The sequence below is a fragment of the Dipodomys merriami genome, unplaced genomic scaffold (assembly GCF_024711535.1).
Source record: "Dipodomys merriami isolate MVZ:Mamm:240054 unplaced genomic scaffold, mDipMer1.0.p SCAF_738, whole genome shotgun sequence".
Taxonomy (NCBI): Eukaryota; Metazoa; Chordata; class Mammalia; order Rodentia; family Heteromyidae; genus Dipodomys; species Dipodomys merriami.
Genome location: NW_027206333.1, coordinates 264,144 through 276,566, shown reverse-complemented (window position 1 = coordinate 276,566; position 12,423 = coordinate 264,144). Strand labels below are relative to the sequence as shown.

At 41.8% G+C, this 12,423-nt stretch overlaps 1 protein-coding gene across 1 annotated transcript in view; it reads right to left on the bottom strand.

Moving 5' to 3' along the window:
* Positions 1 to 603: 603 nt before the first annotated feature.
* The window catches only part of LOC138818344 (guanylate cyclase soluble subunit beta-2-like), a 48,623-nt gene continuing 36,803 nt past the window's right edge, over positions 604 to 12,423 (bottom strand). The window contains exons 11-14 of the mRNA XM_070009344.1: positions 12,267 to 12,413; positions 8,272 to 8,426; positions 6,634 to 6,785; positions 604 to 749 (exon numbers count right to left, since the gene is read on the bottom strand). Coding sequence (XP_069865445.1) covers positions 604 to 749; positions 6,634 to 6,785; positions 8,272 to 8,426; positions 12,267 to 12,413 — 600 coding nt within the window. The remainder of the gene's footprint in view (positions 750 to 6,633; positions 6,786 to 8,271; positions 8,427 to 12,266; positions 12,414 to 12,423) is intronic.

The following is a 12,423-nucleotide window of genomic DNA, read 5'->3' as shown; positions in this document are numbered from 1 at the left end:
TTCCTCCCATTTTACTCTCAGAGAATCTCTGGGGAAGGCAGCTTTTGTTCTGTTGCTTCACATAATTCCCAGAGCTAAGAAAGGAAAATGATTTCCTTTCACGGACCTCTGGCTGAGTGTCTTTCACATCTCCGCTGTGTTAGGGAGTGATTTATAAACTGCAGAGTCTGGATCTCTTTCCTTCAACTTCTCCTCCTCTTTCCCCTTCCTCCACCCAACACTTAAAGCAAACTTGAGCCCCAAGATCAGAGTGTCCTGTGTGAAGTCGGCCCCCAGGGGAAATTTTTAGAGGCCGAGGTCAATAATGAGAGCATGAAGCCATCCATTCCTGTCTGAAGCAAACAGAAACTGGCACACTCACCATCTCTAAGAACAAACATGTTCTAGTCCTCAAGGTTGAGGGCTGGATTTGAACCATGAATGTCAAAGCATATTTTCCAAACTTGTCAGGCCTGGGTTTTATTTCTAGACTTTTATTCTCAAAGGGGTGATATGGAAGAGATGAGACTTAAGAAGTTTTGAGCTGGGAAATGAAGTTTCCCTTCCCCACTGCCATGGCACTTAACAGAGGGAAATGAATGCCAGGCACTGGTTTTCTCTCTGCTACAACAAAATGCAGAAAGCAGATGGCCTGGGGTCATTAGGAAAAGGACTTATCTTGATCTGATCTGTGGATGGTTGGTGATCAGCTGATTCCATGGAGTCCCCTCCTGCATTTGGGTTCCTGGAGAGTGGAGCTTCATCAGAAGCTAGAAAAAGACAAACATAAATGAATCAAGCCTGACCAGCATTCATACTGGGGAATGCTGAGTCAGGCCCTTGAGAACATACTATGGATACTGGAGTGCTGTCTTTCTTTCCTAACATGATCCTTGGCGGGACAATGTCTTCATGGCCACGAAGACCCATACACAGCACCCCTTTTGGCTCTATCATTCTTTTCATGCCACCATGGGCCATCTTGTTGTTACCCCCCTTTTAGTACCTTTTGTGTAACTCACATAATAGGATAAGTCGCCATGCTATCGGACTTCTGAGCTGCAATGTCAAAGGGGCTGAGATATGAGCTTGGCACCATGAGTGCTAGTGACAAGCTACTGCTGGCTTTGGGCCGGCCACTTAACCTCTCTGGGCCTCATCTTTCCTGATCTGTAAAATGGGGAAGTGGTTATTACATTGGCGGATTTATATCGAGTGATTCACACAATGTCTCCTCTCCACCACCACCACCACCGCACAGAATACAAGCTCCATGATGCCAGTTAGTCATTCTAATTATGAGAGGGAGCCTTGGTAAAGAGTGATATGAACCAAGGCAGGAGGGAGTGAATAGGAGAAGGCTGGAGAAGGTAGGAGACAAGCAACTGGCTGCAAGATGCTGTCTCTATCTCCTCTGCTCTCCATGTGGTTTCATTTGGAAAGCTCAGAGTCTGAGATTTTTTAAGCCATTTATCATCTCCATTTCCTCCTTTACACTAAGCATTGTTCCAGAGACACTCAAGTTCAGAGGTGCCTGTGTTAAATGAGAGCTCATGTACATGGGGTGTTCCAGAAAGCAAGCAATTAAGAGGGACTTCCATCACCATGCGAAGCTGTTGGCACCACAGTTTCTTCCTGACTTGGATCAATGATCAGTTTTACTTTAAGATCCGAAGAGCAATAGGCAGATTTCAGCTCAATTAGATGGAGACAAGCTCCATATGCTAATGCTCTGGTCCCTAATGAATGTAAGTGATGACATACACATAGAACATTTGGAGCTACTAGACCCATCTCCAGACACAACTCAGTCTCAGGCTCCAAAGAGGCGAAAACTGAGAAGAGATCTTTAGAGCCCAGAAGAAGAAAGGGGAGGACCTGGGTCAAGTAGAGCCATGTCCCTGGGGCAACTCTGGCAGATGAGGGATCTGGAGAGTTCAGCATTGGCACTAAACTATAAGAACCAGCCCTCATTAATCTCTCCATTGTAGCTTTTCTATAGCCTATGACCAAAGTGGAGTTGGCTTAGTGTAGTTACCATATAGGTTCATTTGATGGCTGAGCATATTCTCTCTTTTGTGTCTCTTTGTCTCCATCTCTGTGTCTCTCTGTTTCTGTCTGTCTGTCTGTCTGTCTCTCTATCTCTCTGAAACTGAATCATATTCAGCACTATTTTATGCTCTTAGGAAACTGTTAGGAAGTGTCCCAGTTTTGCTTTTTTTTTTTTTTTTTTGCTAATTCCCTACCAATTTTATTATTATTCCTAATGTTTTTATTCCTTTCATTTCTAACTAAAGAATTTATTGCAGTGTTACTTTTCTTTGACATATTTGGTAAGTGTGAAGATACAAGATCATTGAAATTTCCATTTGATAGCATTTTATTATTTTAAAAGGCATTATATATTTTGAAAATGAAAATATGCAGATTAAACAAAAGGCTTGGGTTCCATTGTGTTTTGGTATCATAGGAAATACAGGACATAGACTTGATTCTAGACAGAAATGTGGTTTATTTTTCCCATGGAAAAAAAGTGACTGTCTCTTTCCCAATCCATCACCACCTATCAGACCAACTGAACTCTCCCAACCCAACAGCCCTCTGTGCCTCAATTTCTCTAGATACAATAGGATACTCAATAGTGCTGTCTTCCATTCATAGGCAGATTGTAAGAACCTGTGACAGAAAAATCTCCACAGAACAGAACTGTCATTGCAGAATTTGTTTGGTGCCTTTGTGACAGTTCTAAAAGTGAGGATTACCCTAATAAAAAGGAAAGTGGAACCAGAAAGGATTTTGACTTGCTAAAATGAAAGGGAATTAAGCAAAGGAAGCTATTTCTTTCATTAATGCAGTCAGGCTCCATTTGAGATGTTCCTTGCTTCCAGAAAACACATGAGTTCTTTGTAACCGAGTCATCAGTTTTCTGGCTTTACCTCTCAAAAAGGATATTAGAAGTACATTCAGTCTAGGAAACAACATTTCATAGAAGATCTCTCTCTCTCTCTCTCTCTCTCTCTCTCTCTCTCTCTCTCTCTCTCTCTCTCTCTCTCTCTCTCTCTCTCTCTCTCTCTCTCTCTCTCCCTCTCTCCCCCTCTCCCTCTCCCTCCCCCCCCTCTTTCTCTCTCTCTCTCTCTCTCTCTTTGAGTCTGAGCCCTATCCCTGATATTCTTTTCCTCAAGGCTAACACTCTACCACTTGAGCCACAGCACCACTTTCAGCTACTTTCGAGTAATTTATTGGAGATAAGAGTCTCATGGACCTTTCCTGCCTGGATGGCTTTGAACTGAGATCCTCAGAACTCAGCCTCCTGAGTAGCTAGGATTATAGGTGTGAGACACCAGCACCTGGCTTAGTCTTCCTTTTATTCAACACCTTTTTGTGGATTTTTTTCTTTATGATTTCTCTTCATCCCTCCTTCCTCTAAGTCTCATCTCTTCTGTCTTCTAACCTGTCAATTTCCATTTTCTTTGTACCTTCACTGTGGTGTTTGACATCTATTCCTATCCCCCTTTCTCTTTACTTTCCTCTTTCTCACTTTTGTCCCTGAAAAAAATTCCTGATCAGCATTGTCCTATCTATGCCTATTTATGCCATCACTCAATGACCTCTAAGAGCTTTTCTAATTCCTTAGTATATACCCAGAATCCCTCATGCTCACTGTCAGTATCGGATGCCTTAAGACAAACTGAGATCCTAAGGCTCAGGTGGTAAAGCACCTGCTTAGCAAGCTCAAAACCTTGAGTTCAAACTTCAGCACTTCCAAAATAAAATAAAATAAAAGTGAAGTGTAAGCTGATGTCAACTAGTGGATCTTTCTGAGCTCTTTATCCAAAGCTTCATGCATACAGCAGGCTCTTTAAGTCTCTGTAAGACCAGGTTGAACAAACCTTTAGTTGGAAAAACCACACAGTTTTGTGCTAAGGCCATATATTTATGACCTTTTCCTTTCTTTTGCTTCCTATTTTTCTGTCCTTCTCTTTCCTTCCTTCCTTCTTTCTTTCTGTACTGGAGTTGGAACTCAGGGTCTAATGCTTACTAGGCCAATGTAGCTGGGAACACAGGCACATGGCACCGCATCCAGCTTACCTGCATGGAGATAGTCTCATGAACTTTTCTCATGGCCTGGCACCTCATCAGATGACACTATATGCACTGAGCTATCAGCTGAGAAGGGTCTCACAAACTTTTTTTTTGCCCCAGCTGGCCTTTAACCATGTTCTACTTGTTCTCAGATTGCCCCCCCCCCAACCCAAATAGTTTTGATCACTGGTACCTGGCTATTTCAGAATGAACTCCTAGCAATAGGGTCCTAAGTGACTACATAGTTACCATGTCTGATTGTCTTCTGCACTTTGTGATTTAAAGAAATACCTTCTACCTCATCTGTTCCTTGGAGCAACACTGTGAAGCAATCCTCCTTTCATGCTTTCCTCTGGGGCAATAAAAATGAACTAGGACTTGCTCTTCTTGGACTCAGCCCTAGATTACTAACTTCAGATTCAAGCTCTTTCTGTCATGATGGTGGTTTCCAAGCCTAGAAGCTCATCAAAATCACCTGTAAAGAGCTTAACAAACAAGTCATAGCCCCAGTATGGACCTTCTATGTCATCTCAGGTGAGATTTGTCATATGTTGTCCCACAGATGTATGTGGCCCCCACACCCACTGCCTTCCATCCCACCAGCTCTGATGGCCATTCTAGTCTATGTCACCCAGAATGACAACTGTGATTTTAGAGGCTAGCTGTACCATTGAAAACCTATTTGCTTACACTGGTTACTCCCTTGATTGGGAAAAGTCCATTTATATATTCAAGCTCTTCCTTCTCTAGAACCTACCTGGATTAAAAGCCTAACTTCTATAAAAACCAAGGTTAAAATTACTGCTATACCCAGGCACTGGGGTCTCACACCTGTAATCCTAGCTACTTAGGAGGCTGAGGATTGTGGTTTGAAGCCAGCCCAGGCAGAAAAGTCCATGAAGCTCTTATCTCCAATTACACACACACACACACACACACACACACACACACACACATCAGAAGTGGAGCTGTGGCTCAAGTGGTAGAGTGCTAACCTTGAGCACAAAAACTCAAGGACAGCTCCTAGGCATTGAGATCAAGCCCAGGACTGGAAAAAGAAAAGAAAGGAAAAGGAAAGAGAAGAAAATATGGCTATAGCTTTCACGAACCTCAGGTAGAAAAGATCAGAAAGTGTGATGGCCATACTTGGGAAGGCCTCAGAAAGGCTATTGAGAGGCTTCTGAACTGAGAATAGGGATCTTCTTGAGCAGCTGCCTCCAAACAACTGGACCCAAGCTAGTTGGACATGTCTGGAAGGATGCTTGTATTGGTGGGACTTTGTAAAGATAGGGGCAAGGACACTGGCAATTAAGTGACTATAAACCCATCCAATGATCATTGCATTGGTTTTGTAGAAGGAGGATTGTAACTGGTAGGAAAGCTCTTTTTGTCTGAAAAAGTCCAGTTTGGACACTCACAGAAACTTCCATCAGGCAAACCACTAAACCCTAAATTAGGTCAGGAGAGTCCCTTACCTCTGAGGTTCTCTGGAGGAACAATTAGGAGTTGGTATAAGAAGTCTCCCAAAATGGCTTAACCTGCCACAAATCCAGCAAGTGGACACCTCTGAATGGATCACCCCCCAAGAGGGGTGTAGGGGCACAGGGGAGTAGGCTCCTAGCCCAAGCTCTGAGTGTAGGTCAGCCTGGTAAACAATTATAATGGTCTGGAGAGCTGGTTAAATAGTTGAAGCAAGTTGAAATTTGCAAAACACATTATTAACAAGGGCCTGATGAAGTGCCAGAAGAGCCTGCCAACAGGGACAGCTGGAAGGCCAATTTTTCAGTCAATACTGAAAGGTACCCACTTAAGTATCTGAGTCCACACACCCACTGATTCTCCCTCCCCCTCCCCACCCCGCCTCAACTCCCCTGGCTCAATACTCCTGTTTAATCAGTTAATTGCATGGAGGAGTTTCTCTGCTGACATATCTTACATTCAAATCTATACTGGAGTGAAAGAAAAGCGGTTTACCGCAGTGCAAATGGGGTTCTGGGTGCTGCTTATGGGCTTGGGTCTTGCCCAGTGCTTCCTACTGCTATGGCAGTAGGTGGCTGGACCTTGCAGAAACTCAATGAAGATCCTTTAAAGAGCACCAGGTCTCATCTGGTCCCCAAAGAGATATCTGCATGGTGAACCAGATGCTGCCAAGCCTCTGAGCATTGGTCTCCAGAGGGACCGGGAGGAGCAGGGGATTGCCTGGGTCCTACACCTAGGAGCCAGGTCAGATAGACAGGCATGCCACCATATGTGAGTGGCAGATGTGATGAATGAGGTAAGCAGTGAATGTTCTGAAGAAGAGTGCATGGAAGAAGATGCTGAGGCTGCACCCAGCAGCCCGGCTCAAGGAATAGCACACTCCCCAGCACACAAGAGAAAAGCATTCAGAATGAGATCCAGCAATCAGCAAACATCCTCTGGAGCTTGTGCCACCTGGAAGGTAGCAACATGGTGATAGGCATGATGCAACCTAAGTCAAACTTGCAAACCAAAACACCAGCTGGACACATGTGAAGTGATTCATGGGGAAACAGTCCGTGTTAATGAGGAGTCTTCTTCTTCTCTGCTTACCTTTGTCATCAAGTGGAGTTTTGTGCCTTCCCATAATCTCATCCTCTGTAGCATTCAAGTTCCGAATCAGAAAGTATGTGGTCATTTTCCCTTTTCCTTTCACCTCAATTTCACCCCTCTCTATGATTTCAAATCCTTGATTTTCCAAGGCTCTGCACAGAGAAAAAAAATATACCAGATATAAGAGATCACAGAGAGGGTGATACAAGAAGCCCAGAAGAGGAGGGAGGACCTGAGATATCAGCCAGAGCCCACAGGGATGACAGGGAAAGCAGTGGAGGAAGGAGAGAGATCAGAAGGTCAGATATTCTGAGCAGGGGGCCAAAGATCTGAGCAGAGGGGACCCACCCAATCCCTGTTGCATTTACCACAATGCTCCTCTCTCTAATCTATCCCTCACACATGCAGCCTCCTTATTTCCCCTCTACTGCTTGTTTGTTGTTGTTGTTTTTTACCCCACCCCACCCCCAGTGCTCCAGTTTTGTCTAAATTCTTCTTTGAAGCTCCTTATTCAATATTAAGCTCAGGCATCTCCACAAATCCTTCCTTTCCAGGGTCAGACCCCTGACTCCACATTCCATGCCATGCTCTAATTTCTTCAGGCAACAAAGTAGAATAGTTAGAGAGAATCTGATGCTCAGCTTTCATCTACGTTCTTTTTCCTGGCCTACTTTGACAAAAGGCAAGTTATTAACCTTTTCACCTTATTTTTTTCACATATATAAGTTAGAATAATGGTAATAGATCTTTGTGAAGTTATTCACCCACAAATGAATTAACATGAGGGCAAAATTTTATAGAATTAAATATAGCCTACTGCAAGTGCTTAAGAAACTGTAAGCTTGCTTCATATACATAATTGTATTTAGCTCACTTCAAAAATAATTTGCTAGGAGAGTGGGCACAGTGGTTCACGCTTGTAATCTCAGCCACTTGGGGAATAAATAGGTATTTGAAGCCAGCCAGGGCCAAAAGTTGGTAAGACTGTTTCAAAGAATAAGGAAGGCATGGTAGCATGTATGTGTAATGCCTACTACATATGAGTCAGAGGTAGGAGGATCACTGTAAAAGGCCAGTTTGGAAAATATCACAAGACCCTATCTGAAAAATAAACTAAAGCAAGAAGAGCATGGCTCAAGTGGTAGAGTGGCAGGTATAAACCCTGAGTTCAAAACCCCAGCACTGCAGGAAAAAAAAAATTACCAGTTTTCTTTCTTACTCCTCTAAAGTAAGAGTAAGCAAACCTTTTCAGTAAAAGACAAGATAGTATATATTTCAGGCCTTATAGGCCATATAATATGTCACAACTACTCAACTCTGCTATAGTATTAAGTCACAAGCTATAGAAAATACATAAAGAGCATGATTATGTATCAATAAAAACAAGCATCCAATTGTATATAGCCCGTGAGTTATAACTTGTTGTTCTTTCACTAAACTATCTGTTTCTTGAGAGTGAAAATTACGTTATGGTAGAAGTTGAACCATATTTATTATCTGGCACAATGCATCTATGTGACGTACAGGAAATAAAGCATGCATTCCCTCCACAATTCCCCCTTCCATGGATGCTAGGCATTTGGTAAATTCTGGAAGAAGAAAGGGACAAAGGAAGGCATGAGTCCATGCACTGGATACCTGTAGGCTGTAGGGCTGAGGTGCACTTTGTTGGGAAGCCCATGACTTTCCATCCTAGAGGCTGTGTTCACAGTGTCACCAAACAAGCAGTACCGTGGCATCTTGTCTCCCACAACACCTGCTAAGACTGGTCCAGTGTGGATCCCCACTCTGATCTGTACAGAGAAAACTGCACTGAAAAAAACATCCTTTTGCTTTTATGGCATCATTTACAAAACATGAAACCCACAGATATTAAAGTGTTTAGCTCCCTGAATACAGAAAAATAGATACATCACTGTAATAGCCGTCACCCTAACAGAAAGAACCAATTTCTTATTTCTTTTACCAAAGATTAATTTGAATGTTCCAGAACACCCCATAAATGAAATCACAGTGTTTCCTAGCTGGCTTCATTGACTTAACCTAGTGTTTTTGAGATTCAGTCCTATTGTTGGGTGTATCAGCAGTTCATTATTTTTATTGGTGAATAGCAAAGCTCCACTGTGATTCATTTATCCATTTTCTTCTTCCTGAGCATTTATTTGCAGTCTGGAATGTTATATCATTAAAGGCTGCTATAAACATTTCTGAACTGGGAGAAAATGAGGGAAGAGGTAGCCTGTTCAAAAAGAAATTCGCTGAATACCTGACATATATAATGGTAACTCCTCTGTATTTCACCTTTACAATAAAAATTAAAATAAAAACATTTCTGTACAAACATTTTAGTGGACATACACTTTCACTCTTATGCAGCTACCTACAAGTGGAACTTCCACTTCTTGGTCACAAGTAGATATATATTTAATTTTCCCATCGAAATGAAACTCTTGAACAATTCTCCAGAGTTTATTCTCAGTTCTCCATTGTCTACTGCCACCAGGAAAAGGACCCTTCCAGATGTCTAAATATTTCCACCATTTTGTCCTTCCAGTGCATAGGAAAAGATATTTCATTGTGATTTTAATTTACACGTTCCTGGTAGCTAATGATGCATATTTTCAACACACATATTGTCTATTGCTATATATCTCTTTTTGTGAAAAGTTTGGCCACGTTTTTTTTCTCAGTTAAGAAATTGGACTGTACATTGTTTATTTTTAATGAATATGCACTGTATATCTATTTGGACACGAGAAATGTGTAAGTAAACATAGTATTTTCCTTAGTCTGTATATTCATTTTCTTTAATAATAAGAAATTTTGAATATTGTTAAATACACTTATTTGCTTAGACATTCATACAAAATCGCAGAGTGGGCAGTTTGAACAATAGCCCTCTATTTTCTCATGTTTCTAGAGGCTAGAATACTGAATCCAAGTGTGGGCAGATTTAGTTTCTCCTGAGGCTCTTCTCCATGACTGTCACCATGTCCTCACATGGCCTTTCCCCTGTGTAGGGGGCCACTCTAGCATCTCTGTCCTATTTCCTCTTCTTATAAGGACATCAGTCAAGGTGAAGTAGCCTCTCCCTCAAGGTCTCATTTTACCTTACTTACTTGGATTGAGTCTCTGTCTCCAAATGCAATCACAGGTCCTGAAGTCTAAGACCTCAACATATAAATTTTGAGGGATCCAAGTTTTCCTATCACACTAGATATACTTTCTTTTCCGTTTACTGCCTTTTAAACTCTTCATTGCCTTTTTGCACTGAGAAATTACTGTTTACACCAGAGTCAGGAACCTCTTTCCTGTGGACTTCCATCAAGAATTCTAACTTTTATGGTTAGAATGCTCCTTGCCCCATACTTTGGAGGACTGTCATCTGTGGCAAAAACTAAGGGTACCTGACAGGAGTTTTTCTTAGTTCTCTTAGTGGGACACTGCCTTGCATTTGACGGGAATTCTACACATCTCAAGGAGTTCTCAACTGTCCTCCCCTGGCCCTCGCCTTTGGCTAAAAGAATCTCATGTGTTTGGTGAAGGCCTTCAGGAAAGAACTGGTAGATAGATGCCAACTATGTGGCTGGGCTTTGGGGGATTCTAACTTCAAGAACTAAGATCAGGGGACACCAAGTTATGATTTTAGCCTCCTATGATCATGAAAAGCTCACTAAACTTTAGCTTGCTCTCTTCTTTTTCTAAATTTAATTTCATTGTTAAGGTGGTGCACAGAGGGGTTACAGTTCCACCGTTCCATCCGTGAGGCAGTGCGTACATTTCGTGTTGAGTGTTGTTACCCTTCCCTCATTTTTCTCCTACTTCCCCTCTTCTAAAGTTCGCCTCTGCAGTCATACTTTTCCTGCTGCTCTATCTTGGATGAGTACAATCCTGTTATCTCCTCCTTGAAAATAAGAGTCACTTTCTGTAATTTATTCCAGGTTGGGGTTTTTGCTCACTGTTGGGACTGAAAAATCTGCTAGGATAGGAACTTTTTTTTCTTTTTTTACATTCTAACTAGACCTTTTTGTCTTTTCGTATTAGATTTCCTTCTCCTTGAAATAAGATTGTAAATTCTAGGAAAAGGGACTCTTAATATATCTCTGAATCCTTTAAAGCAACTCATAATACTACTTCTCTCATGCATGCTATGTCTTCCTCAAATGTGTATTAAAGAATGCAGGAACAAAAGAAGAAAACGTCTCAATGCATGCTAGTTGAGAAATGGTGGCACAATTTTCAAAAGAGGTAAAATGCCTTCCCCCTTCTCCCTACATCCTTGAATAAATCACACAATATATTGTTCCTGATGGCTGGATAATGATGTGCCTATATCTCTAGTCTTAGATCAGAATTGCTAACATCCTTTCCTGGTTGTTTGTTTGGGGTTTTGTTTTTAATACATCCTGAAATTCAGTTTGAATTTCATTCTTCTTGGTACAGCATATTTTCATCTAATACTCTCTTCCATTCCTTTTCCTATTGACAGCATATATTTCAATTATTTTTTCTTCAGTGGCTTACATTACAGTCCTTCGATAGAAAGGCTTGTCTTTTATCTGATCATCTTATCCCTACTTCCTCATCATCTTCTCATTCTGATTTTTACTTATTACGTGGAAGGTTTTATTCAACAGATGTACACTATGAGTTTCCAGTAAGTCAAGGGACTGTGGTTGTTTTGTTCTTGTGATGGCCTAAAGCCAGTTTTACTTAGAAGACTACAGTGAACATTCTAACCAGGACCCACACTATTCTCAGCCTCCAAAGATCTTTCAGAATCTCCTGTAAAAGGTTATAACTTGGAGAAATCATTTTCCACCTTAAAGATGGTTTTATTTTCAGTTGGCTATTAAGTTTAGTTTGAGCTCTGGCATGGGCAGGGCAGGGTTGTAGATGTAAAAAGGCAGAGAGAACAGGCCCTGAGCCATCTCAGGGGGGATCAGGATCTGCTGTTGGTTAAAGATAATTTCTAATTCTCATCTCTCAGACTGGCCAGCTTCTATCATGTGCATAAATGTCCATGCATGGAAGAGTGGCTTCCTGAGAGAAAAGCGAGCAGATGTCGTGCTAACAGTACGTGGTAGAAGGAAAGCCATCCTGAATATCTTAGGGTATTGCCATGCCTGGGTTGTAGACGGAAGACAGCTTTGCACCTCTGCCTGAGCTCTAAACTGTCAGACGACATGTTGGATATGCAATTTTCCCAAGCAGGGGGTTGAGTTGGCTGTGCTATAAACCTGAGCCACCTGTTGAAATGCTTGAACAAAAAAGCAGGAATAGTAAATGAGCTGGCTTTCAAAATAAATGGAGCCCTACAAGGTAAATAGAGAGATGTGCCTACCATCCTGAATTATAGACAAAGGAGGGCTACAGTGAATCACAGGAAAATCCACAGCCTTTTCTGAAATTTGAGAGAAGTTGAGACCTTAGTACCAATAGATAGATAGACAGACAGACAGACAGATAGATAGATATGTTTTTCTTAGACATACATGCAAGGGAAGAAAAGGCTTTGGAGAAATTCTCCATCTTAAATACTGTAATACATCCCATTATCACCTGAGAAGAGGAGAATTCTACTTTTGTGTGAGACGTGTTTGTATTAAGCAAGACGTTGGCTTGCCCGCTACCTGGATGGGTTCTCCAGTAACAGGATTCATCACTTCCTTTGCAGAAATTCTCATCCCCAAGGCAAAATTCGCCACCCTTTGAGCATGGCTTTCAATAGGAACTGGCACACCTCCTACCACCATATAAGCATCACCTATTGTTTCCACCTGCCAGGGG